This window comes from Schistocerca gregaria, chromosome 6, assembly GCF_023897955.1.
Source record: "Schistocerca gregaria isolate iqSchGreg1 chromosome 6, iqSchGreg1.2, whole genome shotgun sequence".
Lineage (NCBI taxonomy): Eukaryota > Metazoa > Arthropoda > Insecta > Orthoptera > Acrididae > Schistocerca > Schistocerca gregaria.
The window spans coordinates 269,426,142-269,451,418 of NC_064925.1; the positions used below are offsets into that span (position 1 = coordinate 269,426,142).

Genomic DNA, 25,277 nt, shown 5'->3' on the forward strand with positions numbered 1-25,277 from the left:
TTGAAAAGTTACAAAAAATACTAGGCAGTAATGGTAACTGGTAGGTATTGTTTTCATGTCATAAACTGTTATCTCTTTCTTTCTGTTTGTCATCACCAAATTTCTGCGTAAGTAAAAATATAAAAAAGCGACACGGCAAAAGAGACTTGTGTACCAGCAGTTCAGATCATTGATGATAAATGCAATGACGCAAGGAAGCATCGCAACACCAAGAAAGACTTTCCGAAATAAGGCGATAATTAGTATGCACATTTCTACACTTTAAAGATGATGTCCGTTCATATGTCGAACCAGTCACTTAAGAGGGGCGCCAGTGGCACCGCTTTGTGGACGCTGATAAGGTTTACTGTACACACACACCGTTAGGTTAAGGTACTTTTAATGCAAAAAAGAGGCCACTACATGTCACTGAGTATAAATGAGGTTATGTAATAAGGCTATTAGAAGCTGGACGTTCCTTCTGCGATATTTCAGAAAGCCATGGCAGGAACTTAGCCACTCCATATGTTTTCTGGTAGCGGTAGCCACGAATATGTACGGTCGCAAGATGACCCGCTTCCGGACAGCTACGCGGCATTATCGAGAATGAAGTTCATCGTGTCCTTCATATGGCTCTGTTTCATCGTACAGCATCCACTGCAGCAATTTCAGCAATGGTTGGCACCACAGTGACATAAGGAACTGTTACTACCAATATCGAGGATATTCAACTCAGTTGTCAATCGGGTGATTATTGCCGCAACATGTTTTCTAATTATCTCACATACATTGTCGAGGTCATTCAACAAGAAAAAGGTGAGAATTGATTCCAGCATGGACAACAAATTAGGACAGAGGTGGAGGCATCAGATCGACACAGGTGAGAACCGAATGAGGAAATCTGGAGTGTATGAAGTAAAATGTCATGATTGTGGAGCGAGATATGTGGGGCAGGCGCGATGGAATTTTAGGTTAGATTTAAAGAGCATAATAATAGAGAGAACGGCTCCTCAGCTGTAGCAAAGCAGCTCAGGAGTGAGCAGCATTCGTTGGGGGATCTAATGGAAAGTATGAGAAGGTTGCACGATGAAGGAAAGGGGTGGTTGCTATTAAATTCGGAGAGGTAGAGATTTATTGTGCCGTGAAAGCGGAGTGCGTCGGCGTTTTAAATGAGAGGACGGAAGTGCCTAAAGGGCGTTTCTGGGGACACTTTAGTGACTACTTAAGAAACAGTCACCTACAGATCTTACCTAGTGGCATAGGATTTTCGCATGCTATTTCCGTTCAGATGGCACAGTAGAAATAGCTAGGACCAGACCTGCATTTCTTAAAGGCTTTATGATAGACAATAGTATCGCTGGCGCTTTAATTAAATATCGTAGTTGTAAATTAATTGTTTTAGTGATATAACATAATTTTGGTTTTTGTGTGTACTACAATTCATGATGCAATTTAAGGTAAACGAATTAATAAACATAGCAATAAATGAATAGCCCTGATTGTAAGAAGAAACTTATAGTGGCGTTGCTGGACTCTGTGTGACAAATTGCTTCTTAGTTGTAGATCCATAGGGAATTTGATCTACAGATCAAGTTTCCGTGGCTAGATAGTTTTGCAGTAGTCGAAGAATCCCAGATGGCAATGGCGAGAAATTAAACGACGCAAGAATGCGGTGTCTGGGATTTTTTTAAAAAAAAAAAAAAAAAAAACAAGGTGGTAGTTGTCGAAAATTTAAATATTCAACATGTTTGCAGGAAGAAATTTGCACAAAAAAGACACAGGTACAGTGCGGTGGAACTGCGACAGTTGTCCTTTGTAGCCGGCCGCGGTGGTCTCGCGGTTCTAGGCGCGCAGTCCGGAACCGTGCGACTGCTACGGTCGCCGGTTCGAATCCTGCATCGGGCATGGATGTGTGTGATGTCCTTAGGTTAGTTAGGTTTAAGTAGTTCTAAGTTCTACGGGACTGATGACCACAGCAGTTGAGTCCCATAGTGCTCAGAGCCATTTTTGTCCTTTGTACCTCTTCCTTATTCACTCCTCCTGTCCCTTTCCCACACACTTCCCCCTCTCCAGTCAGTCACAGGTAGTTTTAAAAGAGGCACTTACTATAATGATAATGCCTAATTCGAAGATTTGTAGTATTTCAGAAAAAAATATGCAAGTGTCCATTGACACTGACGTCTTGTTCAAAGATATTTGCCTCTAAATCGCATGCACAAATACATAAAAACATTCATCTGCATAGTATTTAAGTGAGGGGGTCAACAATTATATTACATAAAATGGGATTTAGTCTAAGGATAGTCATATAAATGAGAGTTAGTTCTGAACTGTATACACACACACACACACACACACACACACACACACATACACACACACAAGCGCGTGCGCGTGCACGTACACTCACACACAAACTACAGACATATCTGTCAGATGGGCACCTAAAGCGACACTGGGCAACTTTCATACTTACTTATTATGAAACACATGTAGGCAGTAAATAACAACTAAAGCCAGTAATTCTTATGAGTACCGGTATCTTTGGTGTATACCAGAACGGCGCTTTAAATAATTTCATCTTCCAATTATTCTGTGATCCTTGTCAAATGTTTCTATGGTATGTTCACATCTATAATACAATTTAAGACAAAAAATTTGACACACCGTGTAGGAAATGTACGAGCGGGTGAGATATTGGGAAAAGCGATGTGCATGTACAGGCAAACAAATGATAACAATATGAGGAAAGTATATGACAGGTTGAAGAGAAAGGAATTTGCTAATTCAGCAAGTGAATTGACTGATGGAGTTGATGGATATTCTGAGGAGGGATATCATCTCAGATTCTCTGCAGTTGGGTAGTCATATAGTCAAAATCCCTAGTTGGTTGGGGGCATTTCAGTATGTGGTTGTTGTTCATGGTTCATAACGTTAACTTTCATTGCTCGATGTTTTCGTAAGTTTTCAGTAATTTTAGCTTACCAATCACGAGTTGTGGGGGAGGTGTGAGGAGGGAGAAGAACATATTTATCATTTATTACGCTAGGTAATATAGTACCAGGTCATAAAAAAGTTAGTATAAATTTGAAAACTGGGTAAATCACGGAATAATGTGGATAGAGAGGTACAAAATGATACATATGCATGGATTGACTGGGTTTTATTAGAACAAAAAAATACAAAAGTTCAAAAAATCCCCTACAGATGGCGCTTCATCTGATCAGAATAGCAATAATTAGCATAACAAAGTAAGACAAAGCAAAGATGACGTTGTTTACAGGAAATGCTCCATATGTCCACCATCATTCCTCAACAAGCTGTAGTCGAAGAATAATGTTGTGAACAGCACTGTAAAGCATGTCCGGAGTTATGGTGAGGCATTGGCGGTGGATGTTGTCTTTCAGCTTCAGCTGTATCGATCACGATACACTTGGGACTTCAGGTAACCCCAAAGCCAGTAATCGCACGGACTGAGGTCTGGGGACCTGGGAGGCCAAGCATGACGAAAGTGGCGGTTGAGCACACGATCATCACCAAACATCGCGCGCAAGAGATCTCTCAGGCGTCTAGCAATATTCACGATCCTGCGTAAACATCATACGTTTCAGCAGGTGTTTATCAGCCAGGCTGGAGATAATGCGATGCTGTAACATATCGGCGTACCTCTCACCCGTCACGGTAGCAGTTACAAAACCAGAATCACGCATTTTATCGAAGGAAAAAGGCCCAATAACGGTAGATGTAGTGAATCCAAGCCATATCGTGACTTTCTCGTCATGCAATGGAGTTTCCACGACAGTTCTAGGATTTTCGGTAGCCCAAATTCTGCAGTTGTGGGCGTTGACAGACACTCGGAGCTTGAAATGAGATTCGTCGGTCCACAACACGTTACTCAACCAATCGTTATCTTCCGCCATCTTCTGAAACACCCACTCCGCAAATGCCCTCCGCTTCACTAAATCGCCAGGTAACAGTTCATGATGCCGATGGACTTTGTACGGATAGCATAGGAGGGTACGCCTGAGTGCCAACTAAACAGTAGTGTATGGAATGCCGGTGCGACGTGCGACTGCACAGGCGCTGACTCCCCCGTGCATACAGGAACACACTACAGTCTCCATTTCTTCCTGAACTGCGTCAGCATCATTACGCCTTGTGCTCAGTCAGCCACTACGGGATCTATCGTCTGAACAACCCGTGGCTTCGAACTTCGAAATTATTCTCACCACAGCTGCATTTGTTAACGGACCTTTACCCGTTCGAATCCCGTTCCTATGGCGATAGGATCGTAGCGCTGAACTAGCACATTCCCCATTCTGATAATACAGCTTCACTAAAAGCAACTTTTCAGGTAACATCAACATACTGCGTCTGCTGGCGTATCTGATTCTCTCTCTCATTATAGCTCCTTTTATACACAATTGTCATGCGCAGTCACTGACGTCTTGCTGTCCATCGTCATCTATCGGACATTTTGTGAACTTTTTTTTTTTTTGTTCTAATAAAACCCCATGTCATTCCAAGCATGTGTGACAATTTTTACTTGTCTATCTACATTACTCCGTGGTTTAGTAAGTTTTCAAATTTATACTGACTTTTTGATCACCCGGAAGATGATACTGACTGACAATCTTTCATTTTTGTTACAAATGATTGGGTCTATTCGAAATCATATACAATAAGCACCTTAGGTGAAAGCAGTAGTATTTACCAATCGATCCTAAGGTTCCAGGGCTTTCTGAACCAGTACTTCGCATAGTCGACCACTAAACAGGACCACCATTTAAAAAATCTGTGTGATGCAAGAACTTTACAATTATACACAATATACCCACAGACGAACTATCGGAATACGATTTTAGGAAGGAATGTAGTAGGCGTTTTGCTGAGATTTCATTTTATTGTGATGTAGCGCAAAAACGGAAGATTTCCTGAATACACTACCACAACTTCCGCTATGTTTACCTCCATTCACAAGAACACGATCGAAATGGTGCTGGAAGTTAATGCATGTCGCTATAATAGAGCTGTGGTCTCCGACTTGCGTAAAATTTATGTCACTAATGTTAAAAAGCGGCCTCTATATGTTTTGAGGAGATGTGAAATATTGTATCTGACCGTCTAGTGTGCAAACAAAATCTAGGAAGGGTATTGAATTGTACCTTACAGACACGAATTTGTGACGAATTTAGCATGTTTACCTTTATACACCCACCCATGAAAATTCACAGGATGGCAAAATATAACACTCGAAGAGAGAAGAAACTTTTCACTGTCCACGACGCTATTTACTATTATTAATACTCAGAGACTTATACCACTACAGCGTTCAAAGTTACGTGTAACTCAGTTATTAAGCGTACATAGTGAAACGTTCCTCCCCTTCCGCCATCTCGAAGCTTCAGTTGCTTCTGGTGAGGCACTGTGAAAAGCCTCAATAATCATCTTTAGTCTCGCGAACCTCTGCGAGACATGGAAGACGAGAGTCAGTGAGATTCCGAAAGATTCTGTAAGGAAGCCGAGCCGACTCCAATGCAACGGTCAGCTGCGCCCGGTTTCTTGGTTGATGATCCATGGTTCGAACAGCCCGATCGTGGTGGTTTCACATATTCTCCATTAGGTTTAAATCCGGTGAATTTAGTGGTCACGTGAGTACGGTGAATTGATCCTGGCAGTCTTCCAACCACTCATGTACACCTCGGTCTGTGTAACACGTTGCACTGACTTTCTGATCGATGCCATCGTGTTGGGGAAAATAAAACTGTTTGTAGAGGTAGACATGGTCTCCAAGAATAAATAACTACTTGTGTTGATCCATCCTGCCGTCCTGAATGACAATGTCACCCAGCGAATAAAATCATTCAGCTTCCGGGTTAATCACTGTGATTGTGTGTTGTAGCTTTTATTGGATTCTGTGCTTCAGAATTTCAAATTCTTTACAAATATTTGGAAGCTGTTGTAATATACAGTACACAGTGACAGCTTCGTTTAATATCTTGACGATTTAGTCCAAGTGTTGTGCGATTTACCTAGAGCTGAAGTGACTGTGAAATCTTCCAACGTAAATGTGGCTCCCTGGGATATTTCTTGTTTGGAACGCATTGTTAGCTGAAGAAATCAACATCAGTCACAATTGTACTGAGACTGCCTGTCAGTGGCCTCTGTCTACAGACAAAAAACGCATGGCTAGGTTAATGGGAATGGCAAATATTATTGGAAAATTCATCGATAACTTTGCCCAATTGGCCGTTGAATTAGTAGCGCCGAAATGGTGAAAACGTTTGGTGGATAGACTCGCAGAAACCTGTGTTTCACACTTTAACAGCCTTGGCCATCATGCCTATTGCAGATGCATCTGATTTCGACTGTAAGCTGATGCTGTAAGCTGATGCCACCAATTAATGGATAGTGGCTATGTTGAGGCCTACTGTAGGATGATCACCTGTGCTTTGAGTTCTCTATCGTCCTCCAAAGCCAGTTACATTATTTATGAACTGGGGGCTTTGGCTGTCTTGTATGGACAGAAGAAATTTAAGTTGTACCTTAAACACAAATGATATCGATAAGAAACCCACAACCAGGATCTGACCTGGGTATTGGCTAGGCCCCATAAAATAGGGAGGTTGTCCACTGGACGGTTGCAATATCAGCCTTCAGCATTTTAGGGAAGTACATCTGAGATGCAGCCAGGAATTTACTTTGTTGTTCTGGGGGATATTCCAGACCGTTCACCAACTTAAAAGAGTTAAAACGTGTGGTTACTCATTTGAGTAACGTCAAATAACAGCTTAGTGACAGTCAGATATTCTGGGCTATTCCATCAATAAAGACGTCTTATATTATTGCACACGCTATGAATGGATGGTCAAGAATTGTCTTCTGTAGAAATTAATTACAGCAGTTTTCAAACACTTTCACCGATTTCTGTGTGGGAGACATCGCAGTATTTACAAAACCATCATGAGGATTAAAGAGCATTTCGCTTGGTAAACTTCGAATGGAAACGTAAGGAAACTAGTTGCCTAGCGCCAAGAAAGTAAAATGGCTAAACCTAATTCTAGTATGTACAGGGAAGTCCAGCTGGGCATAGAAACCTATTGGTAACCTGTTTATCGATGACGTGGGGCATAATATACCATACTAAATATTGTAACAGGTACATATTTCGTGGACTGACGTGTTTGTCTGCTTTCGAGGTAATCCACCACAAATGGATTACCGTTCTGCAGCAGACGAAAATATTTTTGGTGTACAGAGCAGCAAAGGTGTTAACGAGTGATGAAGTGTCAGCCTTTATGTCCAGAGATTTCAGAAGCTTATGTTTCAATAGTGTGATATCTCGCATCTTGACTCTGCCCATTACCCGCAGCTATTATTTGTGGAGCGAGTTAATCGTAACTTGAAATCAGCGATGATTATTTTCCCCGCCTCGGTACAGGAAAAGTGGCAACAGTCCATCATCTGACTTACATTCGCTCATAAAGCTACATCACCCAAGGCGAAATTTTCGTTTCTGGATAACTAGCTGATATTATATCTAGGGCAGATAAGTAATAGCCTTCCTGAGGATATTAATCTCAAGGTCCTCATGGAAAACCGGAATTCTGCTGGAACAGTATTCACATTGCCCACCGGAAGGAGGCCGCCCAGTTTAACAGTGGTAGATGCCATGCCTCACTAAGGTTGGTTGACACAGTGTTTTTAAAAATTTCTAGGCACAGAGAAAGGCTGAGGGCAACAGTTCTCGCTTTGTGGGGCCTTACGACGTCATAAATATGATTATCCCAATTAGTTTCCTTGTCCTGGACTGAGCCATTGTGAGGCTGCTCAGGTCCCACTTAAGTAGTTTCGTTATGTAGCTACAGTTCCTCAGGGGTCTCGCTAGGTGATACATTTGCATCCCCACGAGTAGTATTTAAGCGCGTGCGCACCTCACAGTAGAGGCCTGTTCATTGGGAACTTACGGTCTCGGAAGTATTGTCTCAGGATCGCGATTTGGACGTGCTAGCCGTGGGAATCTGCTCTCTGCATTTCAGTGTCTCACGTTTACGGTGGCAATCGTGCTTATACCTGCTGTGGAGTCACCGCTCCCTGCTGCCCTGCGGTGCCGAGACATACTGCGGAGTTCGACAAGCCCTGCTTTTTGCTCCCTTGTTTGGTAGACGAATACACAATCCTAAGTTGTCCTGAGCGTGATGCAGGAATAACAGATATCATAACGTAGTTAATCTGTCGCTGCCTTTCGTCAAAACCGCTCTGATTTGCTACTAGGAATTCATTTGACCTGCGTTCTGGGTTTAGATACTTTATGGATGTTTTGTTGTCAGTTTACCTCTGTCTTGAACAATTAGCTCTCCCTCTGTTACCATACCAATAAATCTTGTAACATGAAGTATCTCTAACTTTTTATTGTCAGTTAAGTTGAGATCGTGGTCTTACGGAAGTGTTCTCGCTTTCGGCGCACGGGCTCCCAGGTTCAATTCCCGGCGGGTTAGGGATTTTCCCTGCCTCGAGATGACTGGGTGTTGTTGTGTTGTCTTCATCATCATCACTCATCCCAATTACGGTCGGAGGAAGGTGATGGCAAACCACCTCCGCTACCACCTTGCCTAGTCGGCGGTGCGGATCTCTCGCTACGTTCCCTACGCTCCTCAGAGTATGGGACCTCATCATCATCATCATCATCGCGTTGAAAAGGCCCAGATACGCGTTGAACTTATGCAGTTCTGTCAGTTCTACTCCGTTAAAGTACTTGTGGGTTGTAAGGACTCAACTTTGCTTTGTCATATTTAGGCCCATTTGCTGTTTTCCACGTGTATGTTGGGTAAATTTAATGCTTTTTTCTGTGTGCAAGATTTAGCATCTGTGACGAACAGCCGTTTGTGGTGTGGGGTATGCTCAAGCCGGTTACCGTACGTTTATTTAGTACACGTATTTCAACACGTTGTTTAGTACATGCATTTCAGTTTCATTATTTTCTATTTTTCGTTACTTGGTCTTGTGAATAATTATACTTGTTTTTTTTAAAATAATGCTCACCTTTTATATTAATATCTATTATACTGCATATACTGTTATCTTGAAAGATTCTTTTATGATTAATGTGTGTGCATATTTTGGTCTTTGTAACACTGATTATCAAGTAAGGCTTTTGAATTTCATTAAGTGTACCTGAGGAGATTTTCTACTTCAGTGAGTTCTGTTCAATTTTTAAAATTCTCTGTATTACTGCAGAGACTCTAATTTTAAATATTTCTTGTGGTATATAAGTATATTTAAGATAATTTTCTTTATAGAATCTCGTTAAAATTCCCTCTTCCCTCCTTCTTAATATCGTGTTTGGCTAGTTTGTTTTGGCAATGATGTGTGCAACTGTACCGTTTTTACGTAATGTATATTTATTAGATGTTGGTGTTAATTGGTAACTGATTTCGGGTAATACAAATTTCGAGAGCCTTTGAACCATAATTCCGACTGTTGATTACTGCAGCCTTCACTGAAATTCGTTGTTGTTTAAAACTGTAACTAAGCCCTATCATTTGTAACGAAAAGCAATGACTGTCAATCAGTGTCATCGATTATACTGATGTGAGCCGTAGCACTTGCAATGTTCTGTAGTGATTAGCTTCGATTTCTGGTGTACTGTAGCTCACCAGTGGAAACCTGATCACTAGGAATCAATTGTTGTTTAGTATTTGTAATACCTGGAAGATTCTTGACATATCTTATGTTTCTAATGTTTGTACATTCTAAAACAGTCGATGTTTGTACAAATACCACCAATTTGAAATATGTTATTTTTAAATAAATAGATGCACTATACATCACAGGAGTCAGTCTTGTTGTGGCTTTATTTTGGTGTTCGGTGCGTACCCGTGGTCTGATGATTAGGTTGTTGATAAGTATTCAGAATGCCCTTGGTTCTGGTTTCGAACCACGACACTGCTTAAATTTTGAATAAAAATCATCTGCAATGGCGGCCGGAAGCTTCCGGCATAAGAAGTCACACTCATTCAGCCAACGGCCTTGTCAAAGAGGGCGGAAGAACAGACAGAAGTTCAGGGCAATCTCTTGCTCTTGGTGTGAGAAATTGCCCCGAAAGCCGGAAGAATCAGCAATGATCAGCAAGAAGTGGATGCTGAAGGTAATGAACACCACTGCATTAAAGGAACATCATGTTATCTACAAGACATATGTTCTGTAATTAAAAAAAGTTTCATGATGATACCGTACTAATCTCCAGTTCGGATCTCCAGGAAGGGACTGTCAAGGGGCAGTTGACCATGAGATAAAGATTGAGTAACGAATGAAAGGATAAAATTCTAATAATCAGAAGCGGGGGGGGGAGGGGGGGGGGAGTGGCAGAAGTCTTAACGACGTAGAGAAGATAGAAATTCTGAAGAGACAAGTTCTAATTTCTAAGGCTCAATCTAGACACAGTGGGGGTCAGTGAAGTAAAATGGAAAGAAGACAAGAATTTCTGGTCAGATGCGTATAAGGTAACATCAACAGCAGCAGAAAATTGTTAGGAATAGGGAAATAGGGCAGAGAGTGAGTTACTGTGAACGTTTTACCGTTATTCTCATCAGAATCGACAGCGAACCAACGGCGACAACTATACTTAAGTTATAGATGAGGCCGACGCAAGCCAAATCTAATAGTCATGGGACGGGGTGGGGGGGTTGGGGGTGGAATGTGGTTGTAGGGGTAAGAGTAGAAGAGAGGGTTACGAGAGAATTTGGGTTTGGTACTTAGAGAGGCAGGGAACACCAACTGATTTCTGCAATAAGTGTCACTTGGTAATGACGAATACTGTGTGTAAGAATCACAAGAGGGGAAGGTATACTTGGAAAAGGGCTGGAAATGAGATAAGGGAAGATTCCATTTTGTTTACATTGTGGTTAGGCATAGCTTCCGAAATTAGATACTGATTTGTAACGTGTGCTCGGGAGCATGTGTAGACTCAGATCACAATTTAATACTGATGAAGAGTAGACTGAGGCTTAAGAGACTAGTAAGGAAGGATCAATGGACAAAGAAGTCGGACACGGAAATACTAAGGAATGAGGAGATACGCTTGAAGTTCTCTGAAGCTATTGACAGCGCGATAAGAAATACCTCAGTAGACAGTTCAGTTGAGGAGGAAAAAAACATCTCTAAAAAGGGCAATTGCTCAAGCAGGCAAGAAAAACTGGCGTGCAAAGACGGTATCTGCGAAAAAACCGTGGGTAACAGAAAAATATACTACAGTTGATCGATCAAAGAAGGAAGCACAAAAAGGTCAGTGAAATTTTGAAAAACAGTACAAACAGTTCACTTAGGAATGGAACAATGGAACAAATAAGAAGTGTTGGAAAGCTAAGGCGAAATGGCTGCATGAATAATGTGAAGAAATCGAAAAATAACAAGCTTCGGTAAAATTAAAAGCAAGGGTGGTAAATTTAAGACCCCTGTGAGGGGAAAGACTTGAGTAATGATTTGACAGAAGAAGAAATAGGAGTTGACAGGGAGTAGACAGGGGATTCAGAATTTAAAAGAGCTTTGGAAGACCCGAGACCTAGTAAAGCAGAAGGGACAGATAACATCCTACCAATATTTCTAAAATCTCTGGGGAGAGGTGGCAACAAAACGTCTGTTCACGTTGGTGTGTGGAATATATGAGTCTGGCGATATACACGATGTGATCAACAGTATCCGGACACCCCCAAAATCATACGTTCTACATATCAGGTGCATTGTTCTGCCACCTATTGCCAGTTACTCCATACCAGCGACCTCAGTAGTAATTAGACATCGTGAGAGAGCAGAATGGGACGCTCTGCGGAACCCACGGACTTCGCACGTAGTCAGGTGATTGGGTGTCACTTGTGTCATACGTCTGCACGCTATGTCCAGTGTTACCTATGTGATAGTGAAGTGGAAACGTGAAGGGACACGTAAAGCAGAAGAGCGTACAGGCCGACCTTCCCTGTTGACTGACAGAGACCGCCGACAGCTCAAGAGGGTCGTAATTTGTTATATGGGGACATCTATCCAGAACACCACACAGGAATTCTAGACGCCATCAGGATCCACTGAAAGTACTATACAGTTAGGCGGGAGGTGAGGAAACTTGGATTTCATGGTTGAGCGGCTGCACGTAAGCCACACATTACGCCCGGAAATACCAAACGACGACTCGACGTAAGGGGCGCTAGCATTGGACGACTGAACAGTGGAAAAATGTTGTGTGGAGTGATGAATCACAATGTGGCGATCCGATGGCAGGATGTGGGTATGGAGAATGTCCGGTGAACTTCATCTGCCATAGTGTGTGGTTCCAACAATAAAATTCGGAGGCGGTGGTGTTATGGTGTGGCCGTGTTTTCCATGACTTGTGGCGGAGTGGTTACACGACAATAACATCCCTCTAATGGACTGACCTGCACAGAGTCCTCACCTGAATCCTATAGAACACCATTGTGATGTTTTGGAACGCCAACTTCGTGCCAAGCCTCACTGACCGAAATCGATACCTCTCCTCAGTGCAGCACTCCGTGAAGAATGGCCTGCCATTTCCCAAGAAACCTTCCAGCATCTGATTGAACGTATGCCTACTAGAGTGGAAGCAGTCATCAAGGCTAAGGGTGGGCCAAGACCATATTGAATTCCAGCAATACCGATAGAGGGCGCCACGAACGTGTAAGTCACAGCCAGGTGTCCGGATACTTTTGATCACATAGCGTACCATCTGGAAGGTTGCAAAAGGCGAAAACTGCGAGAGATATTTCACAATCAGTTTAATACCTCATGCATCGAAGTTTCTGACAAGAATACTACGCATAAGTTTGGAAAACAAAGTTGAGGATAAATTAGATGACAACATGTTTGGCTTCAGAAAAGATAAATTCAATAGAGAGGTAATTCTGACACTGAAGTTCATAACGGAAGCAAGGGTAAAGGAGAAGCAAGACAAATTCTTAGGATTTCAAATGGTGTAAAATGGATGAAATTCTGAGGAAAATAGGGGTAAGCCACAGAAAGACAGGCACAAAACCCAAGAGGCAGCAATAAGAGTAGAAGACCGAGGACGAAGCGCTCTGATTAAAAAAGGTGGAAAACAGAGATGTAGTCTTTCGGCCATACTCTTCAATTAGTACATTGAGTTAGCAATGACACGAATAAATGAAAGTCAAGAGTGGTATGACAATTCAGGGTGGTAGATATTAATGATAAAATTTGCAGACATTGTGGTCGTCAGCGAAAGTGAAGAAGAGTCACAGGAAGTATTGAATAAAAGGAACAGGCTAATCAGTACGGAACATGCTTTGCGAGTAAATGGACAAAGAAGATAGTAATGAGAAGTAGAAGAAATGAGAACAGCGGGGATTGGTGATCTCTAAGTAGATGAGATAGCAAAATAACTCATGACGGACGGAGCAAGGAGGACATAAGAAGCAACCTAACACTAATTATATGGGCATTAGTGGTCAAGAAAATCTACTAGTATGAAACGTAATAAGTTTCTGAGAAAGTGCGTTTGGAGCACTGGATTGTGTGGTAGGGAAACATGGACTATGAGGAAACCGGAAAAGAATTGAATTGAAGCATTTGAGAAGTGGTGCTACAGAAGAATGTTGAATATTATTGACATATAAGATATGCAGTGAGGACGTCTTCCGGAGAACTGAGGAGGAATGGAACATCTGGAAAACACTGACTAGGAGAAGGGGCAGGGTGGCAGGACATCTGTTCAGATATCACGGAATAGAGGGAGCTGTAGAGGACGAAAATTGTAGAAGAAAACAGAGACTGGAATAAATCTAGTAAACAATAGAGGTCAGAGGTTGCAAGTCTACTCTGAGATGAAGAAGTCGACACAGTGAGGAATTGAAGGCAGGTCGCATCAAACCAGTCAGAAGACTGACGACTCAAAAAATAATAATAAAAACACATGCGCTTTTTTTTTAAATAAGTGTTTTAATTTATTGAAGAAGCTGCCTTCGCACTTTGACTTGATCGTGGTGAAGCACGTGAATAGAAACATCGCACAGGAATGCGGATTAAACATTCGATTGAGTTCAGTGATATATGTGAAAATTGATTTTATTGTACAATTAAGCTACCACGTACGGAAGCAACCACCGACGACGTGTGACTCTTCACCTATATGAAATCAGGAGGAGAGATTCCCTTAATAATGTTAGTAAAATTTCATTGACTTTTCGCAAATAATTGATTGGAGATCCATCGGCCGTTTTATCAATAATCAACCCAAAAAATATGCGAAGTAAGAATATCAGACCACACACATTGGAACAAATATAATATATAAATAAAATTATCAACCACTACTCTTCGTCCTTTCCAGTACAGGGATTCATCATACCAGACATGATATCTGGTAGAAATAATCATCATATTTTCACTTTAAGCTGAACCATCAAAATATGTAAGGAACAATTACCTTCCACACACATTAAATTAACATACCCCAAACAATCAGGAGCAGGTTACACATAGAGGTAACGACCGCGCGCGTTACTTCCCTTTCCTGTTTGTAGGTCTGTATACCTAGCACCGATCCCTTTTCATCCGGCCTCGAATACGGATCGTACCACCCCGTTCTGTCAGAAAAAAGAAACACAACGACAACGTCCAAGATCGCACCTGCAACGGGCAGTATTAGTCACCACCGATGCAAAACGCCTAATTACAGGCGGTTATATAAACTCTGTCATGGTACGACACTAGTTTGTGAAGGCTAGTTAGTATCAATTTCCACACGCGTCCTGCTCACACAACAAGGCACACATAACTTCTTCGCTAATAAGCACCCTCAAAACCGGCGTGTCGTGAGGTACCTAATGCAAGTTCTTAAAGAAACAAATCTGTCATCCATAAGCGGTGCGCAGCAGGCGAATAAACAGAAAATAGGTCGGTTGGTAACGCTGGTCGAACACAGTACCTCAGTGACATTGCATCATTTACAAGCAATCTCCAGCATTCCGGTGCGCTTCTTGCTCGTCCTCAACACAACTCCAGCACTCAGCTGCATCTGTCACTCACTCACTTCCTTCTAGCGCCATCGCCGGGGCTCATTGTCACGCTAATGTCTCGCGACCCCAAGTCCAAGTGAGGTCGCCTCACTGCTGAGAGGAAGCACGACCAACAGAGGCGGCTAGTGCCAACCTAAACCCGTAGTGCCGTCCAGGCAGATGTTAAAAACATGATAGCTTTCTTTTAGAGTCAGAGGTAACTGCTGTGCAACGGAGGAACAGTGTGCTGCAATTGTTAGGGCCATCAAGAATGTACAGCCATAATTTCTTCAGAAAGAATTCAGCATTGTGATAGACTGTCCTCTCCGCTGCCTGAGTAGCGTGAAGAAATGGTTGAATCGAATGGTAGGATGGGCACTGAGGCTTCAAGAGTACGACATTACAGTGGTATACAAAAGCGGATGCAAACATATGGAATCCGCAGAACACACCAGTTGAAATGAATTTTCAGTTATCGCCGCATGAAATGAAGTTACTGTTGAACTGAGGGAACACATAGCGCTGCTGGAGACCATAGAAGCCTTGAAGGAGAACAAACCGACCAAAGGAGAGTTAGATTTATTTAATGGAACATTATAAAGAAGAACAGTCATCCAATGACGCGCAAATTGTTACTTGTCGTCCCAGCTCATCTACAGCCAACCGTTGTGAAGTTTTTTCCACACTGCTCCAACATCTGCTCAACCTCGCGAATCCTCTAGGCAGAATCGGACAGGTGTATCTTTGGCCAAGTCTTTAGTAATCCATTTCACACAATGTGATCGACTGCAAGGCATGCCAACGAGCAGATGCCAAATTTTTTCTGGGGCTTCTGGTACCAATCCCGCCTGCAGCAGCACCATTCCACCAAACTGGAATCGACATCCCGAAGTCGTCGAATGGGAAACGATGGATAATACTCTGCACTGTCTGCCTCCCGTATTGGCCTCACTAAATATTTGATAAGTAACGAAGACCTGGAAATGATTAAGAAGCTTATAGAAGGCGTCACGTTGAAACATGAAGGATCCTCTGTGTTAATCTCTGATTCTGGGAAACTTTTACAGTTGGGCTTAGTATCAGAGGTAATATCACGTTGCGACATGGCCCACATGATAACAATTCTTTAGAGAACACTTTAACAAGTGCGGCAGATAGCCTCTACATTTACACTGATAATGAAGAGAGAAATTTGGATACGAAACTGTCCTTCATAACATTCCCACACACATACTGCAAAGCAAGGCACTACAGGCTTGACACTGTTCTTTCTGCTGCATGGTTGCTAGACAGACTGGACAATGGATACACTATTTCTGTTCCCGACTGGCCTATTCTTAGCACGAATATGTGAAGCAGCTCATCGCATTGATCGAAGACACAAGGCATTTAGCTGGCATATGGAACATGAACACCCAGGAGAAGGACTGAGGGAGCTACAGAGCCAAGCACAGACCAGGAGACTTGGTTTTCATTCATAAGGCAGTACCGAAAGTGGGACTGTTGCGGAAAGCTACCAACACTGCGGTTTTGACTGTATATAGTACAGCACGATATATTCGCCATCCCTCACCCTTAATGGGTACTTACTAAGGAGGAATATTACTGAAAAACTTATGAAAAGTCATATGATGACGTTTCTTTCAATGAATCATGAAAAATATGCCACAGAATGAAACGACAGCACAATTTACATATTTCAGGTGTGAATATACCGTTGTTACACTTGACCAGTTACATGAATCAATCTACAAGCATACTCAGAAAACCACTGTGAAGTGCATGTCAGAGGGTATGCCTCACTGTACCGTTATTGGGTTTCTTACTGTTACATTCATGTATGGAGCGTGGGAAGAATGATTGTTTGAATTCCTCTGTGGCGGCAGTATTTATTCTAAATTTATCCTCATGATCCGCATGTGAGCGAGGGAGTTGTAATATTTCCCTTGAGTAATCGTTTAAAGTGGGTTCTTGACATTTTGTTAATAGACTTTCTAGGGAAAGTTAACGTATCCTCTAGAGTCTTTCACTTCAGTTCCTTCAGTATCTTTGTGACACTCCCTCACAGGTCATACAAACCTGTGACCATTCGTGCTGCCCTTCCGTGTACGGGTTCAATATCCCCTGTCAGTCCGATTTGGTATGGGTCCCGCTCACTCGAGCAATAGTCTACAACCGGTCGCACGAGTGATTTGCATGCCATCTCCTTTGCAGGCTGATTGCTCTACTCCAGTATTCTACCAGCAAAAGGAAGTCTTCTTCCTGCAATACCCATAACTGAGCCTATGTGATCATTCCATTTCATATCCCTACAAAATGTTTCAACCAGGTATTTGTATGAGTTGCTCGAATCCAGTAGTGTCTCACCGATATTGTAGTATCATGTTTTCGTTTTGTGATGTGCACAGTTTTACATTTTTGAACGTTTAAAACAAGTTGCCAATCTGTGCAGCACTTAGAAATCTTGTCAAGATCTGACTGAATATTTATGTAGTTCCTTTCGAAACAGTACCTCATTATAGGTAACTACACCATCAGTAAAAAACCTGAGGTTGCTATTAATATTGTCTGCAGGTCATTAATACAGAACATGAGCAGCAAGGGTCCCAACATACTTCCATGGGGCACCACCGAAGTTACTTATTCATCTGACGATGGGTCTACATCCAAGATAACATGCTGCGTCCTCTCTACCAAAAAGTCCTCAATCCAGTCACGAAATTCCGCTGATACCCCATATCATTCAACTCTTGACGATAAGCGTATGTGTGCTACTGATTCAAATGCTTGTCGGAAATCAAGAAATAGTGCATCTACCTGCCAACCTTGATCCAAAATTTTCGGTATCTCATCTGAGAAAAATGAGAGTTGGATTTTACATCATCGATGTTTTCGGAATCCATGCTGCTTGGCATGCAGAATGTCATTCTGTTCGAGAGCACAGAATGTATTCTAAAGGTCTACAACAAATCGCTGACGGTAGTTTTGTGGATCACTTCTACTATCCGTCTGCTGGACGGGTGTGACTTGTACTTTTTTCCAAGAACTGAGTCTGCGATAGATTATAGTGGGAAGAGGGTCTACCTCAGCCGCAAATTCAGTGTAGAATCTGACAGGGACTACATCCGGCCCTGGAGCTTCGTTAATTTTAATGAAATGAGCTATTTGCCAACACCACTGACACTAAAACTTACTTCGCTCATTTTTTAGTTTTACGAGGATTATATTGTGGTAGTTCTAATGGGTTTTCCTGTCTGAAGGAACATTGGAAAACCGAGTTAAGAGTTTCACATTTGCTTTGCTACCCTCAATGTCAGCTCCTGTGTCATTCCTTAGGAACTGGACACTACCTCTGGCGCCAGCAATACGCTTAGCATATGACCACAATTTCTCTGGTCTTTATGAAAGATCATGTGACAATATTCTGTCACAATATTCACAGAAGGCGTCACACACTGCTCTCTTGACAACCAAATGCGTTTCATTCAGCATCTCTACACTGTGTTTACCCACATCATACAGAAACCTCTGTTCCTGTAGAAATTTCTTTACAGCGACTGTATTCCAAGGAAGGTCTATCCCACTATGAACCGTTCTACTGGGCAAATATTTATCCAGTGCTTGATCAATTTTTCTTTTAAACTTCAGCCATAGTTTCTCTACATTCACCTGCTGAAAGTTTCAAGTTCTTCACTGAGATATGAGATTACTGATTTTGTATCTTGTTTACTAAACGTGTATATCTATCTACTTGTTTTAATTGTAGTGTGTACGTTGGTAATAATTGTTGTCACAACTGTGTCATGGTCAGTGATACCAGTTTCGTTGTGGACATTCTAAAAAAGCTCAGGTCTATTTTCATCATGAGTAGGGTTCAGAAAAGGCGTATACTAATGTTTCACAGGTTGTCCTATCACGCACACCACTAACAAAACTGTAGTTTTCGAGTTGACTGCTGTGTGATTAAAGTCTTCAGCGACGATGGGAAATTACGTGCAAGTGAACTGCGGTTTTCTCTAAAGTTTTCGTCTATTCTTGTCTGTCTGCATTTCCCATATGCCTATCATTTCGATAGACGCTAAAATTCTCCCACTGCTGTCAGTTTCACGTTCCAACCAGCTTCACAGCTCTTCAGAAGCACTTCAAACTCTCGCAGTGGTTAGCACTCTGGACTCCCATTCTGCAGGACGACGTCCGGCCATTGTGATTTAGGTTTTCCGTGATTTCCCTAAATCGCTCCAGGCAAATGCCGGGATGGTTCCTTTGGAAGGGCACGGCCGACTTCCTTCCCTGTCCTTCCCTAATGCGATGAGACCAGTGACCTCGCAGTTTGGTCTATTCCCCCGAAACAACCCAACCCAACTTCAAACCCTGGGACTTTGTTGCGAATATTTTGGTAGTTAACTATTAGAATTTTAATACTCTCACCTGTGAGAGCTCTGACTCTTCTGGGTTTCCCGCAGCTATCGTTATCTGGATTGGATGGAGAGTCTCCTTACCTAAAACGACCGTTGGGTGCATTGCCACATGCAGTTAGCTACCTGAGTAGCAACCTTCGATTTGTAGTGCACACCTAACCCATTTTGGAGAACCCTACAATTCTCAACTATTTGCCGCAAGTTGAGGAAGTCGCCGCCTAGTTTGCCACAGTACCCTTGGGGTCTCTGATTCAGTCCTTCCACTCGACTCAGAACAAAAGGGCCACGATCAGTTTTGGGAACAATGCTGTTAATTGTGAGCACCGTTTTAAAGTTCATGTGCAAGGCTGGTCTCCTCAACCTTCTCTACCAGACGCTAAAATGATCCAACTGTAACCTCAGATCCTAGACGACAGGTATCATTTGTTCCAAGGTGCGTCACAGTCTGCACTTGGTTGTATCCTGTTCCCTCAGTGGCTGCCGGAATAGCATCTTCAACATGTTGAATGAGGCCCCCAGGCATACAGACCGAGTGCACCAGATGTACGTTCCTGTCCCTTGTTGCCATTTCTCTTAGGGATACAATCATTTTGAACTGGCGACGATTAGTAGGCCCCATAAGCTTTAGCGTTTGCCTCCTCTTGAAAGCAGAGAAAACAGGTCTTCCCAAAACAAGTGAAGTGAGTTCCACTGCCTCAGTTTCAGTTTCAGTAAAAGACAGCACCAGAAACCTGTTGGTTAGGGGGATCGGTGCAACACCTTGAGTCCTCCCTGTCCCCCAACCAGCCTGTACAGGACATCTGGCTCTATCACTGAGACGACACTCATAGTCAAGTGGACGAGTAATGACAGATCCCGTACTTTATGCAGAGGACACAGGATCGACAGGAGCATAGCACACAAGGTAACTTTGGTAATGGTAGCATCAGTGCATAACCCTCAGGAGCTCTTCCAACATAATATATCTTAATAGGAAAAATAGATGGAATACAATATGTTAGAATATCTGTTCCAGTAACTAAATTAAAAAAAAAACAAATTACTAAAAATTAATACCTGCACAATACAATGGTACCTATCAAAAGTATTCAAAAATACCTAATTATCTACGTTGATATACTAAGATATTCATGTGTGATATATTCTTTGACAGTAGCTGTGAACCACAAACGCTCCGTTGCTATGAAATATCTTGCATATCCAAATCACTTGCGCTGATGACTTATGGACATATAGTCCTTGTAGCGTCCCAAAATTTCTCAAAGATAACCCATGTTTCACGTAATTATACAATTAAAGTAGAGAACGATTGTTTTGAACGAAGATAGACCCACTGTTATCAAAAATTTTAAATGAGCACAAATTAATTTAAGCCTACAAGTGACGATTGTGGAAAATATCGTGACATCTGGGAAAGTTCGAAATTTCAGTGTATCACAATACAAATGGGTAACGGATACAATTAACCAAACATTACACAGAAGCAACGCTAACAGTAAAGTATGCGAATATAAAATTAGAGATTGGGAAAGGAGTCTATTACAGGTGGCCTCAAACAAACGAAAATTGCGGGGTCGAATTTCATACACAATATAAATATGTGAATTAGAAATATTTTTCTCTGAGCTTCTTCTGAGCCAACATCTACACTGACATGCTGAAGAAGAACACTGCAGCTGGACTTTATATCAGTCAAAATCGCTAAATGTGTAACATTGAAATAGCACCCCTTATGCCTGTTGCAACTAACAACGTTTAACTGTAACGTGGGATTTGGGGGTGCGGTGTTGTGCAGCTATATGCTTAATTTAACAACTAATTTATAAAACATAAAATCTTTTTAATACAATAGCAACAATTAAAAGAGATTCATTTATGGCACAATGTAATTCTTGAAATAAGAGATCAAACAAGAGAGTGACAATTAAAAATGGCATCAACGCAATGAATCAGAATTCAACGAAACAGTGTTAAAAGCAATTTTACACCAGTACACACTGTTGGGCAACAACAATAATACCTTCAATATGTAGCCCTCGGTCACAGATAGGAAGAAATAATAAATATAGCCTCTGAGATTAACCATCAGACAATAAGACAACACACAGACTTTATTAAGATCATACATATACCATACAGCCTGACATTGGCCAAAGCTTCTCCTGTGACCATCAGAATGACAAGCTACTACTAACTAACCACAGGACAACCTATATCTCAATAAAATCTTATGTACAATACATAAATGAGACACTCTCAAACAAGAAAATAACATAGTATTTTTATTTGAACAATTATGGGATTTAATCGTTTCGTCGACACATATTTCATTGAGCTGAAACAATTTTAACAGGACTATGCAGAGCTGCAAATTCAGTTCTGTATAAATGTTGTTCTTCTGTTATGAAGAATGTTTCATATTTAACAAATTGGTTGTTAAATTGGGCCCACAGTTGCAGATCCATCAACCTGAGCTCTACTCCAATCACACCTTAGAGTAGAGTGTGTACTATTTGTGTGTGTATGAGCCCAAAATTTCAGATCTCCCGACCTGAGTTCTACTCCTATCACACCTTAGAGTACAGTGTGTAGCATTTGTGTGTGTGTGTGTGTGTGTGTGTGTGTGTGTGTGTGTGTGTGTGTGTACTTGTGCTGTATGTGGAAAAGTGAAAAATATCACTGTGGCACCATATGCAATCATCATATGCACACATATTTTGTGATGCATTTTTGCAGACATTTTAAGGGTTGATTTAGCTTTATGACACTTGAGAAACATCATAGAACAACTTAGATACTCAAAATAAGTAATCTGAGACTCTGTTGTGCCTTACGCCACGTAAGGTACACAGATGTAATTTTGGAACATTCGCTAGTGCAGCTTAACCCTAAGGTCATGCTATGAACATTATTTTATGTGTGAGTGAGTGTTTGTGTGTGTGTGTGTGTGTGTGTGTGTGTGTGTGTGTGTGTATGTGTGAGCGTTTCGCGTTTATGTACTTAATCCACTGGCAAACATACACTCCTGGAAATGGAAAAAAGAACACATTGGCACCGGTGTGTCAGACCCACCATACTTGCTCCGGACACTGCGAGAGAGCTGTACAAGCAATCATCACACGAACGGCACAGCGGACACACCAGGAACCGCGGTGTTGGCCGTCGAATGGCGCTAGCTGCGCAGCATTTGTGCACCGCCGCCGTCAGTGTCAGCCAGTTTGCCGTGGCATACGGAGCTTCATCGCAGTCTTTAACACTGGTAGCATGCCGCGACAGCGTGGACGTGAACCGTATGTGCAGTTGACGGACTTTGAGCGAGGGCGTATAGTGGGCATGCGGGAGGCCGGGTGGACGTACCGCCGAATTGCTCAACACGTGGGGCGTGAGGTCTCCACAGTACATCGATGTTGTCGCCAGTGGTCGGCGGAAGGTGCACGTGCCCGTCGACCTGGGACCGGACCACAGCGACGCACGGATGCACGCCAAGACCGTATTATCCTACGCAGTGCCGTAGGGGACCGCACCGCCACTTCCCAGCAAACTAGGGACATTGTTGCTCCTGGGGTATCGGCGAGGACCATTCGCAACCGTCTCCATGAAGCTGGGCTACGGTCCCGCACACCGTTAGGCCGTCTTCCGCTCACGCCCCAACATCGTGCAGCCCGCCTCCAGTGGTGTCGCGACAGGCGTGAATGGAGGGACGAATGGAAACGTGTCGTCTTCAGCGATGAGAGTCGCTTCTGCCTTGGTGCCAATGATGGTCGTATGCGTGTTTGGCGCCGTGCAGGTGAGCGCCACAATCAGGACTGCATACGACCGAGGCACACAGGGCCAACACCCGGCATCATGGTGTGGGGAGCGATCTCCTACACTGGCCGTACACCTCTGGTGATCGTCGAGGGGACACTGAATAGTGCACGGTACATCCAAACCGTCATCGAACCCATCGTTCTATCATTCCTAGACCGGCAAGGGAACTTGCTGTTTCAACAGGACAATGCACGTCCGCATGTATTCCGTGCCACCCAACGTGCTCCAGAAGGTGTAAGTCAACTACCCTGGCCAGCAAGATCTCCGGATCTGTCCCCCATTGAGCATGTTTGGGACTGCATGAAGCGTCGTCTCACGCGGTCTGCACGTCCAGCACGAACGCTGGTCCAACTGAGGCGCCAGGTGGGAATGGCATGGCAAGCCGTTCGACAGGACTACATCCAGCATCTCTACGATCGTCTCCATGGGAGAATATCAGCCTGCATTCCTGCGAAAGGTGGATATACACTGTACTAGTGCCGACATTGTGCATGCTCTGTTGCGTGTGTCTATGTGCCTGTTGTTCTGTCAGTGTGATCATTTGATGTATCTGACCCCAGGAATGTGTCAATAAAGTTTCCCCTTCTTGCGACAATGAATTCACTGTGTTCTTATTTCAATTTCCAGGAGTGTATTTCAGTAGTTACCTGAATATCATTAAGCAGCTCAAATGATTGACTGCTTAATTTTTTATACTGCACCGATGAAGAACAGAGGTATTCATGTATATCTCCAAACATATCGCCAATCCCAGCAGAGTTCACAAAGATTTTTCCGAAAACAGTATATGATGTCGAACTTCATGCCATTTTTATGCAACTCAAGTAATTGATGGCTTCATTTTCACACGACACTCAGAACGTCTGTAAAGGAGGGTACTGACCTCGTATGGGTTAGTTCGGCCCTCCTCAATTTTTAAATTGACTGACAACGCCATACTTCATTTATAAAACAAAATTTTCGCCACATATACCTTGCAATTTTCAATTCCCACCGCTGCTAACTTGATATTTTTGTTTCCTTGTTACCCCATCTTGCATGTTTCAAAATTTCTACCAACATCATCTTAGATTTTTCGGCGACTGTATCAATAGTATCGGTTGAAACTTGAATTGTGGATCAGAGTACTCATCGATATAAAAGATTTCTCTGTTTTTCCTAGTTCATATTTTAAAGATACTGTTAATGTGCGTTTTCTGTTTCAGATCATAAATGTGTCTTACTCATTCTTCGCCATTCTTCGGAATTTCAAAGAAGAATAGACATGGTTTAGATACTGATTTTATGTTCACGTCTCTTGTACAGCACACGTTTAATGAAGGAATGAAATGATAATTAAATGGACACCTTAGATGCAAACAGGCGTTCATGTACTTTATTGGGGACATGTTGAAAATGTGTGCCCCGAGCTGGACCTCCTGCTTACATGGCAGATGCTCTATCCATCTGAGCCACCGAGGGCACGGAGGATAGTGCGCTTGCAGGGATGTTTACAAACATCTATTAGGCGCACTACGAATGTAGTGGTGTGGACGTGTTGGGAATGTGGGTGACACGGGGGGCGTGCAAGGGATAAGTCCCTGCAGGCGCCCTATCGCCTGTGCCCGCGGTGGCTCAAATAGATACGTATTTGATAAATTTTGACTTTGTTAATACTGGGCTATATGTTGACATTGAGTATCTAATAGCACTTTGAAACTGTATTAAATGTTGAGTAACTAAGTGCACATGTAATTCGATAGATCATTCTGCACTTTTTGTACTAGAAAGAAGTTTTTAACCGGGCCGCTCCTTCTATATATGATCATATTGCGTTTGTAAGAAGAATAAACATGACTGCCAAGAGAGCTAGAACGTCACTTATCAGGCAAAACCGTTAACTGCACTTTTTTTTTATTAGTGGCCTTTGCTTCTATCCCCATATAGACATCTACATACAGTTTCCAAATTTCGGTACTTACGTCTTAAAATTTCCTAGCATGTTTTCAACTAGTTTATGTAGATGAGATACAACGTTGTCGCTGAAATACATGGAGATAATATATAACTA

General features: G+C 42.4%; 1 protein-coding gene across 1 annotated transcript in view; it reads left to right on the top strand.

The window, feature by feature from the left end:
* LOC126278706 (odorant receptor Or2-like) overlaps positions 1–24,489 on the top strand; it is a 66,061-nt gene extending 41,572 nt beyond the window's left edge. Inside the window, exon 6 of the mRNA XM_049978979.1 lies at positions 24,433–24,489. Within this exon, the coding sequence (XP_049834936.1) occupies positions 24,433–24,489 (57 nt within the window). The remainder of the gene's footprint in view (positions 1–24,432) is intronic.
* Positions 24,490–25,277: the final 788 nt, after the last annotated feature.